Source organism: Pochonia chlamydosporia, chromosome 4, assembly GCF_001653235.2.
Source record: "Pochonia chlamydosporia 170 chromosome 4, whole genome shotgun sequence".
NCBI lineage: Eukaryota > Fungi > Ascomycota > Sordariomycetes > Hypocreales > Clavicipitaceae > Pochonia > Pochonia chlamydosporia.
The window spans coordinates 3,739,308-3,759,570 of NC_035793.1; the positions used below are offsets into that span (position 1 = coordinate 3,739,308).

General features: G+C 50.8%; 8 protein-coding genes across 8 annotated transcripts; 4 read left to right on the forward strand and 4 right to left on the reverse strand.

Moving 5' to 3' along the window:
* Positions 1-35: 35 nt before the first annotated feature.
* Positions 36-953, forward strand: VFPPC_08519 (3-hydroxyacyl-CoA dehydrogenase; the record flags this gene model as incomplete). The annotated part of the gene is made up of 1 exon (XM_018287210.2): positions 36-953. One exon carries the CDS (start codon positions 36-38, stop codon positions 951-953), a length of 918 nt encoding a protein of 305 aa, XP_018144138.2.
* Positions 954-1,914: 961 nt separating this feature from the next.
* On the forward strand, positions 1,915-2,858 carry VFPPC_08520 (dienelactone hydrolase family; the record flags this gene model as incomplete). Its single annotated transcript, XM_018287211.1, has 4 exons — positions 1,915-2,032; positions 2,090-2,261; positions 2,315-2,462; positions 2,529-2,858. 4 exons carry the CDS (start codon positions 1,915-1,917, stop codon positions 2,856-2,858), a joined length of 768 nt encoding a protein of 255 aa, XP_018144139.1.
* Positions 2,859-4,519: 1,661 nt separating this feature from the next.
* VFPPC_08521 (intramembrane protease 2) lies at positions 4,520-6,302 on the reverse strand (the record flags this gene model as incomplete). Its single annotated transcript, XM_018287212.1, has 2 exons — positions 4,520-5,339; positions 5,398-6,302. 2 exons carry the CDS (start codon positions 6,300-6,302, stop codon positions 4,520-4,522), a joined length of 1,725 nt encoding a protein of 574 aa, XP_018144140.1.
* Positions 6,303-6,842: 540 nt separating this feature from the next.
* VFPPC_08522 (peptidyl-prolyl cis-trans isomerase ppi1) lies at positions 6,843-7,386 on the forward strand (the record flags this gene model as incomplete). Its single annotated transcript, XM_018287213.1, has 2 exons — positions 6,843-6,875; positions 6,931-7,386. 2 exons carry the CDS (start codon positions 6,843-6,845, stop codon positions 7,384-7,386), a joined length of 489 nt encoding a protein of 162 aa, XP_018144141.1.
* Positions 7,387-8,018: 632 nt separating this feature from the next.
* Positions 8,019-9,411, reverse strand: VFPPC_14421 (transcriptional activator (PtaC); the record flags this gene model as incomplete). Its single annotated transcript, XM_018292190.1, has 2 exons — positions 8,019-9,044; positions 9,343-9,411. 2 exons carry the CDS (start codon positions 9,409-9,411, stop codon positions 8,019-8,021), a joined length of 1,095 nt encoding a protein of 364 aa, XP_018144142.1.
* Positions 9,412-13,349: 3,938 nt separating this feature from the next.
* VFPPC_14422 (GCN5-related N acetyltransferase) lies at positions 13,350-14,381 on the forward strand (the record flags this gene model as incomplete). Its single annotated transcript, XM_018292191.1, has 1 exon — positions 13,350-14,381. The coding sequence occupies one exon, from the start codon at positions 13,350-13,352 to the stop codon at positions 14,379-14,381; it is 1,032 nt and encodes a 343-aa protein (XP_018144143.1).
* Positions 14,382-14,726: 345 nt separating this feature from the next.
* On the reverse strand, positions 14,727-16,569 carry VFPPC_08523 (glucokinase; the record flags this gene model as incomplete). Its single annotated transcript, XM_018287214.1, has 3 exons — positions 14,727-16,214; positions 16,297-16,376; positions 16,473-16,569. 3 exons carry the CDS (start codon positions 16,567-16,569, stop codon positions 14,727-14,729), a joined length of 1,665 nt encoding a protein of 554 aa, XP_018144144.1.
* A 1,129-nt stretch (positions 16,570-17,698) lies between these two features.
* On the reverse strand, positions 17,699-18,058 carry VFPPC_16111 (hypothetical protein; the record flags this gene model as incomplete). Its single annotated transcript, XM_018293864.1, has 1 exon — positions 17,699-18,058. The coding sequence occupies one exon, from the start codon at positions 18,056-18,058 to the stop codon at positions 17,699-17,701; it is 360 nt and encodes a 119-aa protein (XP_018144145.1).
* Positions 18,059-20,263: the final 2,205 nt, after the last annotated feature.

Below are 20,263 nucleotides of genomic sequence, written 5' to 3' on the forward strand. Positions count from 1 at the left end.
AGGACACACCAACTCGCCATTTTATAGTCAACACCATGGCAGCCAAAGAAACTCGAGTTGCCCTCATCGGCGTGGGAACGATTGGCTTGTCCCTAGCAGCCTTACACCTCATGCATCTCCCTTCAGGATCCCACCTCACCATCGTGGACGTCCGAACCGACTTACAAACCTACGTGAAACAGAACCTCCCCCAATACCTACCCGAGCAATTTCACTCCCGCATTTCCGATATCAGACTCACATCTTCTGTTGCTGAAGCCGTTCAAAACAGCACCATTATCCAAGAGAGCGGCCCCGAAAACCTAGGCTTCAAAACCAAACTCTGGGAAGAAGTCGAACAGCATGCCCCTGCCGACGCCATCTTCTGGACAAGTACATCTGGCATACCGGCATCTCAACAGAATGTCAAGTTGAAAGACAAATCACGCTTAGTCGTCGTTCACCCGTTCAATCCTCCACACATACTACCGCTTTTGGAGATTGTCCCTTCACCAGATACCAGTCAAGAAGTGATTCAGCAAACGCTAGAATTTTGGTGGTCACGAGGCCGGGAACCGATTCTGCTGGGCCGTGAAGTTACTGGCTTTGTAGCCGGGAGGCTTGCCTGGGCGTTGCTCCGCGAGGCGATTCACCTTGTTGACCAGAAGGTGGTGACGGTAGCTCAGTTGGATCGTATTCTGGAAACGAGCATGGGACCAAGATGGGCGTACGCAGGGCCGTTTAAGAGCTTTCACACGGGTGGAGGACCGGGTGGATTGGAGGCATTGTTTAAGAATGTGGGTGGCACGGTGCAAAAGTGCTGGGATGAAGGGGGAAAGGTGAATGTTGGCGATGGGTGGGAGGAGGACGTTTTCCGGCAGACGAGGGAGGTGTATGGAGTTCCGGATTTGGGGGAGCGGGATAGGGCGAATAGGCGGATTTTGGAGGTCGTTGAGGAGGAAAAGAGGAGATAGGGTGAGATGGATAGTGATGCGTTATGGTTGATGATATTTATGCGTGGTGGTGTTCGACGTGCCTGGGTAGCTGAGTGATGGTATTTGCAGAGCCAGGGATTTTGGTGACATAGTCAATGAGAGCTAGCAAGAGCAAGGGTCAATTTAAGTTGGGTTATATCTCTTCTTACTAATTATGTACATGGAGGAAATTGGGTAAATATATTGGTCTTCGCCTGCAATAATTGGGTGGAGGACAGCCACTTCATCGTGTGAGGTGAGTGTTGTCTGGTCGTTACTAACACAGCTACTAAACCACCCTGGGCTGATGTAAGTGATGATTAAAGGTGACATCATTGTTGCTACGCACTTAAATGATGGAAGGAGCTCCGTAATGCTTGCCGTCCCACCATCAAGTTGCCGAACTACCCCGCCCCCACCAGGCCAGTGCCTGTTCATGGCAGCAGACGACAGGATGAGGACATGAAATGTTGACGAAGGTCAACTGGTTGGCCGATAGCTCCGTACTAGCTGAAGCTGTGAGCTGCAAGCTTAACGCACCGCGAGCTTGAGAACTCACCACCAATCCACCAGAAACTGGGTCATGACAACACCACTTTCATATGCTCCCATCCAAAAGTCATTCCCCTCTTGTCCTTTGGCGCACCCAGTCCTCTGGGCAGCCGCCCCTCTTTGCATCTCCACCAATTGCCTCAAAGAAACTGCCATGGTCCAAACTACAGTACATAAGGCCGCGGACATTCTGGTGTCTATTCTTTTACTCCACAGCCGACTTCACTTCCTCCCATCGTGAATGACCAGGTCTTCAAGCCAACGTCTACCATTATATAAATCTCTACGTCTTGCGCTCCCCTCCTCGCGCAATTTCTCTCAGCCTTCAATCGCACGACCATCGAGCTCACCAGCTCTATATACAACTCTCCATCGGAACAGCTTCCGCCTCGGCACCCACTCGCCCGCCATGTCTACCATGCCTGCTACCGCCGGCCACAGCCAGCCGTGCTGTAATGTTCCTCCTATTGTTACCAAGGGATACCAAGCGAAGGGTACTTACGAGGAGATTGGTGGCTACAAGACTTGTACGTACCGCACCATGATTGCAGACAGTTCGTGCTGATGCTGAATGAGTGAAACAGACGTCACTGGCCCGTCTGATGCGACCAAGGCTATTGTCGTCATCTACGACATCTTTGGCTACTTTGAGCAGACTCTCCAGGGCGCTGATATCCTCGCCCACAGCGACAACGAGCACAAGTACAAGGTCTTGATTCCAGATTGGTTCAAGGGCAACCCGGCCGGCATTGACTGGTAAGTCACAACTTCAAACAACGTATCTTGATGGAGGCTCACACTTTGATCAGGTATCCCCCCGACACTCCTGAGAAGAAGGAGAAACTCGGCGCCTTTTTTGGCAAGTTTCCTCCCCCAGCCACGGCTGGCAATGTCCCCGCCTTTGTGCAGGCCGTCAAGGACAAGAACCCGTCTCTGAGCAAGTTTGGTATTCTGGGCGTACGTACCGTCATTGTATCCTATAGACAGCATCTTTCAAAACAGCCGCTAACCACCAACTCACAGTACTGCTGGGGCGGCAAGGTCGCAACTCTCGCCACCAAAGCTGACAACAGCCCCTTTGGCGCGGTTGCGTCCGTCCATCCCGCCATGGTTGATCCCGCCGACGCGCAGGGCATCAACGTCCCCATGGCGCTGTTGGCCTCTGGCGACGAGCCCGCCGAGGACGTCAAGAAGTTTGAGGACGCGCTCAAGGTGCCCAAGCATGTCGAGATCTTCAAGGACCAGATCCACGGGTGGATGGCCGCTCGTTCCAACCTAAGCGACGACCGAGTCAAGGAAGAGTATGAACGCGGCTACAAGACCCTTTTGAGCTTTTACGGCAAGCACTTGTAATCACGCAGATTATCAAACTCCAAGAAAGATAGCAAAAGCACCGTCTACCAAAAAGTCCATCCATCTAGCTAGTTTATCAAATGTGAATAAAAACTCAAGACCACATCATGCCCATGTATATTCATATCCTCATATTTTCAATATACCTCCTGTCCGTCACAAATTACTCCTCTCAGCAGCATCCAAAACGCCCTCCAAGTCAACCAACTCAAACTCCCCTCCCACATCCACACCAACATCCCCCTTGACAACCGTACAAATCATATAATCCTCCAAAAACCACTCCATCCTCACATCCACATCCACCCTCTCCCCCCTAAACCAAACCTCCAGCCCCTTCTCCTTCTCATCTTTGACGACGTCCCTCCCCGGCGGCGCAAATCCCCTCATCTCCAACTCCCCTAACCACTCCGCCAGCAACGCCTCCCCCGTCATCTTCACATACCCCTCCCTCAAACACCACAGCGCATAAAACCACGCCAGCAGCTCATCCCTATCCCCGAACCCCAGCTCCCTCAGCCTCCTGCACTCCGCCTCCGCAAACACACTGTCATGCATGTCCACGAACCGCGCCCATCCGTCCTTCGCGATCATGCTGTGGTCCCTCGCCCGCCGCTCACACGGACACACCACGTCTACACCGATGCTCACGTCCGAGGGGGGGTGGTGCACCGCCAGCAGTGCCACCAGACCTGCCTGGTGGGAGACGTTGAAGATGAGCGGCTCTGAGGAGTCTGGCAGGAGGAAGATGGGCTTCGTGCTGGGTGCGCGGGTGGGTGTTGCGGCGGAGAAGGGGATGCTGAGCTGCGATGAGACGACGTGCCGTTTGAGGAGGGCGCTGCCGAGGGCGAGCTTCGCGTCTTTGAGGAAGTAGTATTTTAGGATGGCGGTGCGGTCTTCCGCCGGGAGGAGGGAGAGCGCTCGGTTTGCCTGTGGTGTTAGTTTGGTATTATTATGTGTAGGGGTTGGGGGGACGTACCACTGTGTCGAGGTCTTTGGTTGTGTTTGCTTCCGGCCAGAGAGGCCGAGTGTCGAACACCCATTTGATGATGATGGGCTTACTCATGGCGTTGACTTTGTCTGAGGGCATTTCAATGTTCAAATCTACCCCGCTTGATGCGCAGCTTCGGTCGTCAGCTCGACATGCAATGGTCGGGTTCAAGGCCGCAGAATCAGAGCGCCAGGAGTCTAGGGGTATTTATCCTTCACTTCGGAGGTCGCACGAGATGTAGCATCTCCGAAGATATCTGATGTGACATGGTGTAAGTCGCTGCTGACAGCACTTTTGCCCCACTGGTTGGGTTTCTGTGTAGGGTATGTTGGGCGTATGGTGATGAGCTCCGGTTCGAGCCGCACGTTGGCTGGGAGTGAAGTTCGTATGCTGATGCTGTGTGCTTTAGAGTGTTCTGTGATTGAACTTATAATACAGCATAGGAATCGTAGTGTAGAACAAAAACATGGTTTAGAAGCTATGGTCGCCCTTGAGCAACGAACTGGGGGTGAAGTAAGTGGCATGATTTGAAATATATGACAAGCACCTCAACAATAATGCGCCACTCATTCACTGCTTAACAATTCATTCGCTGTGCAAACAGACTACATGCTTGCTCTAATACATACCCCTTACTACAGTCGCTGTATATGGTGCCAGTCCTGAGACATTACGCCTCCTCACTCTCCGGGGGCACTTCTATCGACAACGAAAACACCTTATGCCCCCATGTATCGGCGTACTTCCTCACTTCCACTTCCTCATCTGTTTCCTTCTCATCCCCACCCTTCTTCTTCTTCTCCTCGCCCTTCTTGTTCTTGTTCTTGTCCTTGGTCGTGTCCACAACACCATCCTCCAAAGGTCCTATCGTCTTGATAGCCTTCCCCTCCCAGTCCAAGTCAACAATCACGTCCTCCACATCCAGACTCCCATCTTCAGTGTATTTCCACATATCCTTCCATTCCCCCCTGACGAGCGCCGTAAACACCAACGAGCCCAAAACGCCAGGAACAAGGTACAGCAACGCTGGCTGACCGCGCTTAAACACCAGCAACATGGCCAGGGTCACACCCATTCCAAGAGCGTATCCTATCATGGAGGCGTGGAAATACGTCTTGTTGAATCGAGCACCCGCCAATTCAACGGGAAGCTGCGAAGGCCGTGAAAGGAACAAACTCTCGCGTGTCCAGAGACCCTCACCCCACTTGTTCTTCACATCGATGTACCGAGCTTTGACTTCTTTATGTTTTGTCTCGCTGCGTTTGACGATTTCACCAGAGGAGGGCTCCATTTCAACAATGGTGAGGTCAGTTGATTCATACTTGATTTTGCGAACGTAGTGTAGCCACAAATCCAGACGAAGTGCCCAACCAATAACCATGCCGGGGATGACAATGTCTCCAAGACCGAGGATACTTTTGCGTGATGCGGCTTCAAAGGTGAGCTTGATGGGAACTTCGAGAGTCGTCGCAACAGTAATCATGTACGGACTGCCAGTTGTTAGCTTCGCTCAGTATCAAAATGCCCGTCGGGAAATAAAGTACTCACGTATAAAACACCATGAATATGTCGTAAAAGAACAAACCCCAAAGCACCAAGCTCCCCGTCAAAAAGTCCGTCGGCGACAAGATCAAGAAACTCCCATAACACATGCCATATCCCAACATGTTCGACAAAAAGGCCGACTCTGTCGAGAAGTAAACCAGGGCCGTCATCAGCGAGAACAGCAACGCCATCATATGGGAAAAGCGAATCTTGGCAGACTCCTCGCCCATCCCATGAATGAAGAGCTTGATCGTCCAGTTTCTAGTGAACAGGCTCCTCAGCTCCCAAGCCGCCTTCTTGGCTCTCTCTGTGGCAGCGAAAATACCTAACGGCCCGGGGAAAGGGTTCATTTCCGTCACGGCACCCGCGTTCCCAAAGTCGTCGCAAACTTGCACAGTCTTATTTCGCTGATCAACCTTTCGTAGGGACCCGTCTCTACCGCGCCAATAGCTAGGGAAGATGAATGATGTGCCCACGTCCATACCATGGGCGTATAGCGTCAAGACACTGGCTACCGACATGGTGGACATGTAGTACCTGAGTATCTTGTTCAAAATGGCCGGATCCTTGAGCCACTGAATGAGATAGTACAGTCCCACGAGCGTGATGGCTGCCATGATGGGGAACATGATTGCGTCAGAGGGCTCGAGGCCCTGTGAGAAGCGGTCATCGTCTTCAGACTTTTGGCCAGGTTTCTTCTTTGGGGGCGAGGCGGATGGTGGGCGGCGGATAGCAGCGTGAGAGCCGAGATAGATTATTCCCAGTGCGGAGAGGACCAGTTTGAGCTCCAGAATCATAAAGTCGAGGTCCTGAAAGAATGAGAGCGGCGAGGTTGAAGTTATTGTAGAGTTGGTGGTGGTGTTGAGTGTATCGAGCGGCCCGAGGGCCGCTGTTGAATTTGATGCCATGGTGAAGCTTGCGGTTTGAATGTGCGCAGATGCGCAAGTTTAGTGAGTAAGCAACGTGTTTCTTTAACAGTAAGTATGGCACAAGCGCTATTCCATCCCCACCGGCTTACGTTGAAATGAAGAAAATACAAACAAGTCTATATGTTGAAGGAAAAGACGGGCCACGAACGCTCCCACATCAAGGGCAAAAGTGTAAAAGTGTCAAGTCCCAGATGCAGGGTCCACTTCCAGATTTGATCAAGAAAGTCAAGGTGCAGGCGGTGCCAGCCTTGATCCTGCATACCTGTCAATATCAAGTGGTCACTGCGTCCAACGCCCAGATGTCAACTGGTCCCTTCCTCGCTGTCAGTTTAGAGCCGCAATTCCACCACATGCACCAAAACGGCCAGCCAATAGCACCACTATACCATCATCCAGCTACCAGACATTAATTTTCCACAGCCAACATTGAAACTCAAGCTCAAGCTCAAGCTCCCACCATCATCAGCCTCGTCATCCCACCAATTTCCAACCTCAAAACCTCACCAATTCACACCAACCATGACAACCGAAATCCTCCTCGAAACCTCAATGGTAAGCGCAAACCTCCCCACAAACTCAACTCCCCATCCACGACTAACATGCACAGGGTCCCATCACCCTCGAGCTCTACACCACACACGCCCCCAAAACCTGCAAAAACTTCACCACCCTCATCACCCGCTCCTACTACAACGACACCATATTCCACCGCATAATTCCAGACTTCATGGTCCAGGGCGGCGATCCCACGGGCACTGGCCGCGGCGGCTCCTCCATCTACGGCGACAAGTTCGAGGACGAGATCGACCCTGCGCTGAAGCATACCGGCGCAGGGGTGCTAAGCATGGCGAACGCGGGGCCGAATACGAACGGGTCGCAGTTCTTTATAACTCTCGCGCCTACGCCGTGGTTGGATGGGAAGCACACCATCTTTGGGAGGGTGAAGAATGGGATGGGCGTGGTGAAGAGGATGGGCTTGGTGAAGACTGCGGCGGAGGATAGGCCAGTACAGGAGGTTAGGATTGTGTCAGGGAGGGTCTTGGATAGTGAGGCGGAGGAGTAGGGACTTTCCCCCCCAAAAAAAAGGGAAAGATGGAAAGCAAAAATATTGGCGAGGCATGAGCTATTGGTGTTTGGGGCTGTATAATTCTGCGATATTTGGCAATGGGGTAAGGCGTTGGGTTGGTTCTAGACATATTCACTAGGTATGATGAAATGATGCATAATATAGAATAGAAACAATGCCTCTATTCAGTTCCCGTCCACTATCCTGCATATATATGTATAAAAACACCAAAAGTCTGCAAACGCAAGGTAAAGACAAATACTCAAAAGACGCCCTACGCCATGGACCAGTTGCCGTCCGTGAATGCTAAAGAATCTCCCCAGGCCCTGTAGCCAAAGTTCCCAGCCGCTCGCCTGATGCAGTAGGGTTCCGAAAATAATACAACAAAAGTGAATCCCCATCGATTCTGGGCATCAAGAAGGACGAAGATATTGTTCTTCTATATCCATGTGACAGTTCTGTATCCAAGTGTCGTGGTCGGCTATGCCCTGGCCGTCCATTAAAGTTTTCATGTATATTGCCTGGGGCAACATCATCTTGAGGTAAAAGTAAAGCGGGCCGCCCGTGTAATGTTGTGTGTGCCTGCGTGTGCATTTGTGTGTGTGATGTGAAGTCGCAACGCCCACCGCTCACTTCCCCCGTGGTGACGACATGGCGTCTGATATTTCAGACATGCCGTCAATGTCTCTCTTTGACATGGGTGAACTATGAATCGGCTTGGTTGCTTTGATCTTTTTGACAGGACTCCCGTTCTTGGCGGGTGGTTTTGGCGTCCCTTTGCCGTTGGACGCTGGGGATGAATCGCTCAATTTATGCTCCTGGCTCAATTGGGACCCTCCTTTCGACTTTTCCTTCTTTAGTGTCGGCTTCGTCTTGATAATGACCTTCTTGGTCAGGTTTGCAGCTTTCAGCTTCTTCTTTTGGTGGCTCGTGTCGGAATCGTCATTCTCCTCGCTCGCGTCTCGTTTCCTAGGACTAGCAGCGCGCGAGCCGGGTGCCGGTGTCGCCTTTTGTGACGACGGGGGCGTGGAATCGTTTTGAGAGTTGCCATTGAGCTTCTGGGCGGCGGCTCGGCTGGCATTGCGACCGCTGTTGCCGATACACGAGCCCATGTGATTATTTAATCGAGTGACGAGTATACATCGTTTGCATTTGCTGCAGGTTGCAGATGGGAATGAAAGAACGTTTGGTGGTCGCTGCTCGGGAGTACCATCTTCCTTCTTTTCCACATCCTTCTTTTTCTTCCCTCGGCCTGGGCCGGGGGCTACCCAACTCTGGCCGTAGATGTCACATCCAGGCTTATCGATATATGGGTGTTTTTTACAGTAGATTATGGCGGGATCAGGCTTTTGCGCACCTTTTCCATCGGTCGGGTGTAATAATCGTGGTAAATGACATTTGGGGCACAAGATGTCCTGTATTGTCTTGAGAGGATTGCCTTTGAGCAGGACTTTGCCTTCTTCGTATACGGCAGAATCGGTTTCGACTCGAATATCGGGTCTTGAATCCGGTGATGAGCTATCTGAGGCGTCAGAGGCCGCTTTTTCGACCTGGATTGCAGCCGTAGTGGCTTTGGCAGTCTTTTCGTCGCGGTGCGTCTTCATGACCAGGTCGGAGAGGACGTTGAATAGCACATCGTCAAGGACTGAATGGACCTAAAAAGGGGGTACGCCCAAGAGGGCCAAAAAGTCAGCGCATTGTTGTCGCCCCAAGCATGCTTCCGTGTATTTGACGATGTGGCACGGATACCATTCAGGACAATTGATGATGGCGGGCAAGTTTGGCAACCAGGAGTACAAGTAGCACCAGCCGGTCACAGTGGGCATGTGTGCAGTGTTGTCGATGAGTACATGTAGGATGATGACGGTGATGACCCTGATGTCATCCACAGGCAAGCGACAAAGGGTAGGGGGGCGAAGCAGGAGTTCACAGCTAGAAAAGCAACAGACTTACCAGCTTGTCGACGCTGGAGGCATCATCGCGAGCGCGAACAATGCCGGCCCGGCCTGAGGTCTCGTTCATGATGGCGACTGCCTCGTTGGCCTCTCTCCGGCCGAAACGGGTCGCAACAAAATAAAATAAATCAGGTGCCGGTCAGGGCCTTGGGGATTAAGGGAAGAGGCTGAGATTTTTCGGGCGGCCCTGGTTCCCCCCCGTGTAACGGAGTAACGGAGTCGTGTGATGATGGCCGACTAGTCCCGAGTGACAGGGTGGAATTAAGGTCAATGGTCCCAGTCTGGCTGGTATCGATCGGGAGAAATCTGACAAGCGCCGAATGGCTCCCTCGTTGTGTCGACTCGTTTCGCTGGACAGGACAGCTGGGGCGACGGATTAATGATCAAATGGCGACAGAGGCCACAAAAAGGCACCAGAACCAGACCAGACTGGCTGTTTGAAGTCAGTGGTGGTTTGATGTGCCCAATGCAAAGGAGCCAAATGATGGGCCAACATGAACCTGAGAAAGACGGGCCAAAAAAAAAGGGTGTGGCGGCCACCAATAGAAAGTGTCTGCGCTGATGCTAATGCTCTGCCAGGACGCAGAATGGTGGATAGCCTGTCCTCAGATCTGAATGCGAATATCAGATGGCGATCGAAAAATGTGTAAAGTGCAATTATTCGCACTTGGCGCACGGCCAAATCTGATTTGTAAGGGGCAAAGGTGTTGAAATTTGATTGATGCGCTGTGTTGCTGATGATGCCACATGCATGTGTCGCGTTGTGTTGATCAAGTCGGGTCTGGTCTGATCAACCTGATCTGATTCAGCCAGGCATCAAGCAGTGGCAAAGCAAAGCCTTCTGGAAGCCGCTGGGGCCGGGGCTTTATTTCGATGTCAAGTGTCTGGTCTGATCTGCTCTCGTTCAATAAAGCCAAATGCACGGCTAAGGGGTCGTTGGACAGACAAAGTCCAGCCTCAAAGACAAAGCCGAAGCTTGCGTAAGATTTGATGCTTGTTGAACTTAGAAGTGCCTTGAAACTTTGATCGCTTTTTCCTTTTGTTCTTCTTGCGTTGGTGGCAAAGGCTGAATTTTAGGACCAATGTGCAGGTGTGATGAGGGATGATTCAGTGATGAATAAGATGTGAGCTCATGCTCATGCTCATGCTGAGGCTCATGCACCACTATGGACCTTTGATGTAAGGAGATCTTAGGCCGAGCTCAAGCTTGTTTCAAGCAGGACCAACAACTGCGAGTTGAGTGTGCTGGTGCTCATGCCTCGTGCGGCTGGAGCAAGATGATGTAACTTGCGTGCCTCAACAATGCAAACCACAAGCAGCAACCATTGGGCGGATAGGTCCAAGAGGCGAAAAAAATTCAATCAATTGGCAAGACAATGAACAAGTCTAAAGCCAAATGATGGAAATAGGTCCAAAAACTGGGCCTTGGCTCGTCAAATCGATGGCATTGACGGATGACAGATTTTGAAATTCAATTTGGAAATGACGACGGGGCTGGCCAACAACGCCTTGACCTTGACCTTGACCTGGTGCTGGTGCTGGTGCTGGTGCTGGTGCGGGCAGGCAATGGACATCAGGGGCGGCACGGGTTGGTCCATACAATGCCAGGCATTCATTTCACATAATCAAAACCAGACAGAATAAATTACCAACACTAGTTATGGAAATACTCGGCAGGACCTAACCAAGAATTGCAGCATCAATAGATACAGCAACTTCCCCTCCAACCGTGACGAGATGATGATGATGCTGATGTTGCTACTTGCCCGGCACAATCAAGCGGCTCATAAAGTGACCAATTTATTCCCCGCCTCCCGCCTCCCGCCTCCGGGATCCTGAAGGAGTTTAGCTTTTTGGATCCATCAAATCGTCGACACTTGGTCCCATTCTAATGCACTTTAACGGACATGAAGCATGTGCACAATTTAAACTCGCAATAGCTCGATTTTCTAACGTGCAACATGGTTTATGCGGACGCTGCAACCTGCAAGGCTGGCATGTGCTTCAGCACCATCTACTCGGGTACGACTGTTCAATATCTGGCTACGGAGCACGCAGTAGATGATTACCACTTTCCTTACACGGCAGATGAGCCCTGTTTAACAAGATGCACCGGACGGTCCCAACATTGAATGCAGAGTCCATTGATCGAAGGGCCGATCCCAAGTAATCAGCAGGTAATGTAGACAATTAACTATACAATCACCACCATGTAAAGAAAATGGTAGATAGCCTTTTGATTACTGGCATATCTAACCTGTCATCACTGATGCCACACAGCCGTCGTGGGCCAAGGCCGAATATACGGAGTACATTACGTGGGAATGACATCAAAAAAGCCAATATATTCCAGCAAACAATCCCACGCTCTGTTCCACGTCCACCATGCTTTCTACTTACACCATCTTTCCAACAAAATTGAATCTTTAATCAAGAAAACACGCAGTGCAATCACCCCGTCGGGAACACTTACACGTCACACAAAATGACCCTCATCCACGGCAGATGTACCTGCGGAAACATGAAATACACAGTCACACTCCAGTCCCCAGACGACGCAAGAACCTCTCTCTGCCACTGCTCAAGCTGCCGCCGGGCATTTGGGACCAATTTCGGGCTCACAACCAAAGTCAACATACACTAGCTAGGTCCTTCACATCAAACCGGGCATCTCACTAACAGACAGAAACTCCAGATTCCCCTCGCCAGCTTCATATACGACGCAGGAACTCCGAAGCATTTCAAGCAAGGTAATGGAGTTGAGCGAGAGTTCTGCGATCAATGCGGTGTGTTCATCTGCGAGTACGGTGTGAGTTGTGCCTGTCGCGAAACTCGAGGCAAACAGCTGAGCAAAGTCATAGGAACAAGCAGCTGATAAGTTTCGCTACATAATGTGGGGGACCTTGGATCAGGCGGACAAGTTACCTCCCAAGGGAGAGTTCTTTTGCAGATTTAGAGCCGGTTGGATGCCAGAGATACCAGGTACGTTATTGTTTATGAGTGAAGGATTTGTAACTCATAGCTGAGTAGGAGTGTTTCACAAGGACGAGATTCATGATTGAGAAAGATACTACAGTCCGTAGAAAAAAGAATTTGCCCACATCATAGTCTGCACGAATACATCTCAATACATGTTAGCATATACTGCGATATGTAATATCTCTTACGAGTTCAAATGCTTTTAACCCCGTACCCTACTGTAGGCATGAAACTTATTCAAGGCGCTGTGGTGTACGAGGCAGAATTCAACGATACTGATATCGTCATTGCGCAGGTCATGCGGTGCCGTAAGTCAGAAGTATTAAGCAACATTGAAGTTTAATCAGAAACTAGATGCAAAGGGTTTCAATGTTCAATGCTGCGGAGTGGAGATGCTATCCACGTTCCTGCATGTGTACTCCGTGCATACATGTGTATGTTGAGTTGAGCCAACTGTATTGTTAGTGCAAGGTTCAATTGAAAAATTTCAATGTCTTCTAAAGCAAGTATGTCTGGGAGCTACAAGAGCATAATAGACTTTCAAGCCACGGGCGACAGATCAAATGCCGTCCATAGCTTTCCTATCGCCGCACAAAGATAATTTACACCACCACGACCAAAACATGTCTGGTCCATCCCAGCACGAGAAGTGATGCACCACACTCCGCCGAATCTAGGCCATCTCTCAGAATCAAGCTGCAAATGTGATGAGCAAACGCACAATCGAGTAGATCAAACACTTCACTCCCACTCAATCACACCCAACTGCCAATTCCAACGACCAATAAGCAGCCAACCATTCGCCAGCATTCTCCCACACACGCATGCATCATCACGAACCCAGACCAAGACCCAAACCAAGATCCAGATCCAGATTCAACACTAAACCCAATCCGCCAATCCACGCCCATCCCTACCCCTGCCCCTCGTGTCCCTCCGCCACCAAAAACACCAATTTATACATCATCCCTCCGTCTCCGTTCACCACCTCCCGCCATCTTCACAACGTTCTCCCAACCGCCCAGAATGTCTCTACCAACAGCAAAACCGCCGCCGCCCGCACAACAATCCATCCGCTCCTTTTTTCAAGCCAAAACTCCCAAATATACAGCACCGCCCGCACCCTCACGCGACACAACCACAACCCCCCCGATCCAAACCTCCACCCTTCCCCCCGTGCCAGCAATCCCCGCCGAAGCAACCATCCGCCCCATCACAGCAGCCGACATCCCTCCCCTCCGACGCATAAACTCCCTCCTCCTCCAGGTTTCCTACCAAGACGACTTCTACCAAAAGGCCACCGACCCGCTCGCCGGCCTCTTCTCCCGCGTAATAACATGGACGCACGCAGGGGAAGAGCCCAAGGTCGTCGGCGCAATCATAGCCCACGTGGAGCCCGACGTCGACACATCGGCCGGCCAGATCCCGCAGAACCTGTACATCCGGTCGCTGTGCCTTCTGTCGCCCTACCGGTCGCTGGGGCTGATGTCCGCCGCGCTGGAACATGTCGTTGCCACGGCCGCAAAACAGCCGGCTATGGATGTGCGGAGCGTAACGGCGCATGTGTGGACGGAGAATGAGGAGGGACTCCACTGGTATGCTGGTCGGGGGTTTACGCGGCTGGAACCGCCTGTGAAGGGGTACTACTGGAAACTGAGGCCCGATTCCGCGTGGATTGTGAAAAGGGATGTTGGCGCCAATGTGACGGGTTGTCTTGCGAGGACGAATGGCGTGGCTTCACGACCCGTACCGAGTAGTACGACTGCGGCGGTTGTCAATCTTCCTCCTCCGCCGCCGCCGATGTCCGGTCCGCCATCTGCGAAATCTACGCCGCCGCCTCCATCGGGACCGAGACCAAAGGCCGTGTCGGGACAGTCGTATCAGACGCAGAGGCCGGAGGTGGAGTGGAATGATTTGCCGGCTGATATGGCGCCTGCGTTGGGTGCGCTGCGCAAAACGGGGAGTGAGTCGGCGTCGGCGGCTAGTTCGAGGAGTAGTTCGCAGGCGCCGAGGAAGAAGAGGGATCGGTCGTATCCTGCTGCCACGTTTGGCAGTTAGGTCTGTTTCCTGGGGGGAAATGTTTACGGATAGAGATTCAATGAATGATGATGACGTACAAAGCGAGGGGGAGAATACAAGAGGGACATTTAACAATTACATGGGAAGAGGTCATTAACCGCCGTGGATGCGAGATGCAACCATTGCGGTGTTACGAGTTCAGGATAGACTTTACAGGCAGCCACACGGAATCTTGCTTGGCTATATTTTCGGGACACTGGCTCATCATGAAGTAATTTACCCACATAATTTGATAGAATACATAATATCATCCAAAACTCCGTTCCCAGATTGAGATTGAGAAATCAAACCAGCCATCCTTCCTCATCCAATCATCAACTTAACTCATCGCTGTTGCCTACTCCACCAGATTCCTGCAATAGCTGCTGCCGCAACCAGACCACCCACGACAAGAGCCGTGGTGGATACAGTTGGCTCTTCGACCGATGTCGATGTATTAGACGGGATCTTTTGGAGGCGTCTCTTGATATCTTGGCGCAGGTCGGCAAGGAAATCACCAGGTTTCTCCTGTCGAGCGGCAATCAAGGCAATCAGAGCTGCGCCAACTCCACTTCCGTCCTTGGCAATGCCAATTCGAATCTTGCCGGCTCCGGTGGCACCGATTCCGTCAATGGCGCCGAGAGCTTCGTAAATCATGTCACGGAAGAATGGATAATGTTCGACCAAACTACCGTCGACGCCAATATCAATCACTTCCTCGTTTGGATCCTCGAGCTTGCCGGATTGCAGCGCAATAGCGCCAATGGCAACTGCAGACAGTCTGGCGGCTCGGCGAGCAACCGCGTCGGAAATGGCCTTGAACGCTTGAGCGTCCTCCAACGACGGGGCGTAAATATCCAATGACTTTTCCAATTCCAGTCGGATTGTGGACAGCTCGGGTGTGTTGTCGGCCGCCGCAACGGACATGATTGCGCTGTCAAGTCCCCATGCGTTGAAGATGCGCGCCTTTTGTCCAATGCTCGTGGTTGTGGATCTGTCGTTGAAGCTGGAGTTGGCATCCCGGAAAAGGCTGATACCGTCATCCTTGATCATGTCCACAACAGTCAATCGCACAATCTCGCCCAGAAACATTCCCGACACTCGCTTCTCGAACATCTGGATGCCGGGGTTCACACTTTGCGCATCGAGTGCTTTGTCCCATGGTGTGGATGGCAAAACATTGAGCTGGTTGTCGAATGAGCCCCATTCGGTGTTGATGACCATTTCGCCAGTTGAAGTATCGTATTCACCTTCAATCGGTTTCTTGATGTTGGCCGTCTTCTCAATATAAGCACCGTTTGTGCCAGTCCCGAAGATGCCACCAAGTAAAGAGCGGTGCTTTCCAGTTGAGGTATATGATCTTGCCATGAGGGTACCGACCGTATCATTCACAAGAGCTGCGACCTTGACTGGGAGGCTCAAGTTGTCGATTTCGTCCTGTAGCAGTCGGCAGACGTCTTTGCCGATGGCATCTGGAATGTCGAAACCCTTGGTCCAGCGGATGAGATTACCCTTGTTAATAGCCAACTGCTTCACGGGGAAGCTGAAAGTGAAGCCCAGGCGAAAGATTTGCTCGTCGCGATAGCCCATTGGGGTGCTTGCGGTAGCTCTGCGCCGCACATGGCTCTCGAAATGATCGGCGTGGTGTTCTCGGAGGAACAATTCAATCTGCTTAGCCAAGAAGGCAAAAAGTTCCTTGGCAGTCTTCGCAACCATGAGTTCCTTAGGAATGGCCACCTTGTTGTAGGTCAGGTTAAAGGTCGTATCGCCATTGAGCGTGATGGAGCAGACACGAAAGTTGGTGCCGCCAAGGTCAACTGCCAAGTACAATCCCTATGAACATGGAGCATTAGAAGAGCTGAGCTTCACGACATGCGACGAAAAAGTCAATGCATGAATCCAGGGTATGCCATACCTTTTCCGTACCATTAGGGACTCCGGTAACGTAAGTAGGAATCTGACTAAGACTCGTACCATCCTTTTCCAAGCCCTCCTCTGTTGAGTGCTGTTAGCTTGGCCAAGTCGCGGAAGAATATTTGGCGCATAAGCATTTGCTTCATTTCATGCTCCCAAGCCCTCACTTAGACTTACTCATTTGCGTCAAGAATTCTTGAACATGGATGTTGACGTCCTTGTCCGAGAATTCGAACTGCGACACAACTCTCTTTGTCTCATCGGCCAGCGCCATGGTGAGAGGTCTTGAGACTCGCGCCAATACTGAAAATGGTGCAGGATTCAGACAAACCGACTCAAGCGGTACGTGTACAGGCGCAGCAAAGAGAGAGCTCAAGGAGGGAAAATAATACGAGTTTGAGTGGAAGAGCGAGAATGAGGACAAGAAGAAGAAGAAGAAAGGCGAATCCTGCTGCAGGCTATACAGCTTGGCGTCGTGGAGCAAGAGTTGGACAAGCTGCTGGCAAAAAAGTTAGCGGCTGCGGACCAGTTCGAGTGGTCTGGCGTCTGGTAGCTATGATGATGCAGTTCAAGCCACCGGCGCAAGACTAACAGCTCAAGGGCAGGGATGGATGAAGAAAGCTTGGGGGGCCATGGTGGGTGTGCTGGAGATTGATGGGCGCCAGAATGGAGTTGAGTTGATTTGAGACTGGAGGGATGGAGAGATGCGGGGACTGAGATGCTGCGTACTGGAGCACATCTGGACCAAGACATGAAGCTTTGAGAACGGCCGAATCCAGTTTCAACGCTAGCGCCACTTTGAGTCTTTTGCTTCCGTGGCGGCATCTATTTGCATGGCAATATGCGACATGGTGCTGCAACCAGATCAGACGAGCAGAGCGGCCCGTACTCAACTGATTGTATATGGTGAATCAATCCTATTCAGCGGGCTGTGGTCAAGGTACAGAAACCGGTCAAGTCGTGATAACTGATTTCATGGCCCTGGCCATTCCCAAAAGCTGTACCAGTGCCAGAGTAGGGACCAAGCAAAAGTGAGACTAAATATGTTGGTTTGGTGATGGAAAAAAGATAAATGACTTACCACGGCCACCAAGGCTAGAATCAGCCACCAACAAATTGCCACTGGGATCACATTGGCCTTGCGATTTTGCTTGGATTCGTCAAGGTTAATGTCTGCATCCCCCCAACCCTGCCGCCAACCGGCGCTGATCCAACTCTCACTGAAGGCCGCCGTCTTGTCTGTACTGTCGGTCTCACCGGCTTGGTGGACTACTAATGCAAGACAGCAAAGTGTAGTATAAAAAGCCTCGTGGTGCTTTCAACGCTGATCTCTCGTTTGTTGGTCGCGTGCAACCCGCCAAGCTAGCAATTTGATGGTTGTAGCAGTTCGGTGGTGGCGCTTGCTACACCAGACCAGACCAGGCCAGACACATTCGATCAGTCTCTTTTTTCCGCGACCAGGCCGCCTGGAACGACGGGCCGTATCCTTCAACGTCCAAGGTGAGCGACTTTGTTGCAGGGCCAACAGCTATCAGTTTATTGAATTGTAGGGATTGGCTGCATGGAACGAGGTCGCCCCTGTCCTCGCAAACGAGCCCGTGCCGCCCGCCTGCTCCGTGCTGGAAAAGAAAGCTGTTGGTTGTTGAGAAATATGGCCGAGAGACTGCCGACAGATGATCCACGTCCAGCGGAGACGATGAACAACTGTGAGGTTCTTTGAAACTGGGGTTGCTTCCGTGACGTCCGACTCGTGAAAGAACCATGCGAAAAAGTTGAAACTGTTGGTCAATGTTCTGTTTTGCGTATGCCCTGAACTAGAGTCTGTGACAAAGAGGTGGTGAGTGGTGATGCTTCCAGGTCTGGTGGCCAGGTCAAGGATCAGCTTTGTACAGAGATGGGGGGGCGACGATGGTCTATTTGTGCAACTGATGTTGGAAGGAGGCGGGGGTTGTCAAGTCTGGTCCAATCTGTCCGGACGTCCTTGGTGGCTGCTCGCATTCAACCTTGACGTCTGATGTTTGTGCTTCAACTTGCTATTGTGTCCAGGTGTTGCCGCAGCTTGACCACGTTGGCCAATGCAAGTTTGAGGCGGCTTCGGATGGATCCGTCGCAGGACCAGGGGTATCATGCGGAGTCTTGAAGTATCAACAAATTTCTTTATGTTGCAAAGACTTTTCAAAGGATATTGCAATTGGCGTGGGCTCCGATAACCACTGACGGTAACTGTATGCTTGTCGTTTCGTTCAATGTTTTCCATTGCGATTGCACCGGACAAACTCGCACAACTGCAGCTGTTGACCTCGAAATGCTTGGCAAAGCCTGGCACTTGGCACCTGGGAGCTTAGCTTTCAATGTTGCCCCCACAGTCTTCTGGAGCAGGGTGCGTCAATAGCCAAGCCAATTCTCCGGGGTGCGCTTTCCTGACATCGAAGCGATTATTTACTCCGTTGCCCTTGCCAAAACACCAGTTGACCAGACTCAACGTCGAACAGCTCAAATTATGCCGCCCTGGCAAGGTGGCTCAAGAGAACCATCCTGTTCGAATCTATACATACAATTCAAACTTCCTAGGCACTTGACAACACACCAGGCCCAGCCGCAAACCGAAACGACAAAGTTGCGTTATTTCCTCTTCTGTAAGTGGATCACCTCGTCATTGGGGATGCAGATTGCCCCGTTAATCCAGGGGTATTCCTCGTTCTGCCGGGAATAGGTCCGATTCACCGGCGTCAAAATGGAAGATGCCACATTGCCTCTGTTTTATAAAGGTGTGGTTATGATCAATTTAAGGCACTTTGAGCGACAGATTGGAGTGAGCAATATGAACTCTGAGAAACTCATCCAAAGCATTTAAGCCACTCTATCCCCAATTTTCCTGTACTGCCTCAACTCTGTCATAGAACCTTCAGGCCGTATACAACAGAATGGTCGAATGAATGCCAGTGAAGCTAGTTGACACTTACGTTGCAAATCTTCACTTACACGCTACAATATCTAGTAACCTACTGATTGATGTAGGAGTCAACTATCTAGCCGAGTGTAGTTCGCTTCCTAATTTACGCCCGCTGCTCCTTTAGAACAGTCCAGTAAAGGGTCAATGCAACCTAAAGGCTAGTTGATGGATAAGCAATCCCTCATCATCGTAGCTCGAAAACGGGGAAAGTTTCCAGACTCCAGAGACTACATTCTGTGTATCAGCTTACAGATCCGGCATCCATAGGCGATTCCGGCTGCGAGGTGACCCATAGAGCACTGCTTATATTGTATTCACTGTAAAAAAAAGCAATTTTTGGAGGCTTACTTTTATCTGTAATGTATTCCTTTTGGTACTGTATTGTATTGTATTGTATTGTATTGTATTGTATTGTATTTTTGCTACCCTTTGTATTGTAATAAATACCTAGGTACAATACAATACACAGCTTTAGAATATAAAACCAAAACTACCTTTGTATTGTAATTTTCTGGGACGGGACGGACCCATCACATGCTTCCCGAAGTATCACTCTCCGTAGTCATACACAACGACGTAAATGCATTCACCACATATCTAGTAAATATCTCAGCAAGGTGAATCTATGATGTTACCGTTGCTTAAATCACGTACAAGTCTGGGGCATTGATACGGTGAATGCCATTGTACTGAACTAAAATGGAGAAGAACGTCAATTGACGTTGCAGATGCTGACGGAACTTGTGAGTAACGCAACGCTGTTCTTTTAGTTCTATTAAATGGCTACTTAATACCAGCCGCTGTCTGCTAAATTCCTCGAAATCTATTTTCGTCGTGGGCTGGCTAATTCGTTTGATGAACAATGTTAGCTGCTGTACAGAGATTACGCGAGCTCTGTATATATGGCGACCGATAAAGACCTTATACGGAATGCAAAGTAGCATATGGAAGCTCGTTTAAAAATTTAAGTGAAGACGAATTGTCATTGGTCATGCTAAGAGAGCGGATCGATAGA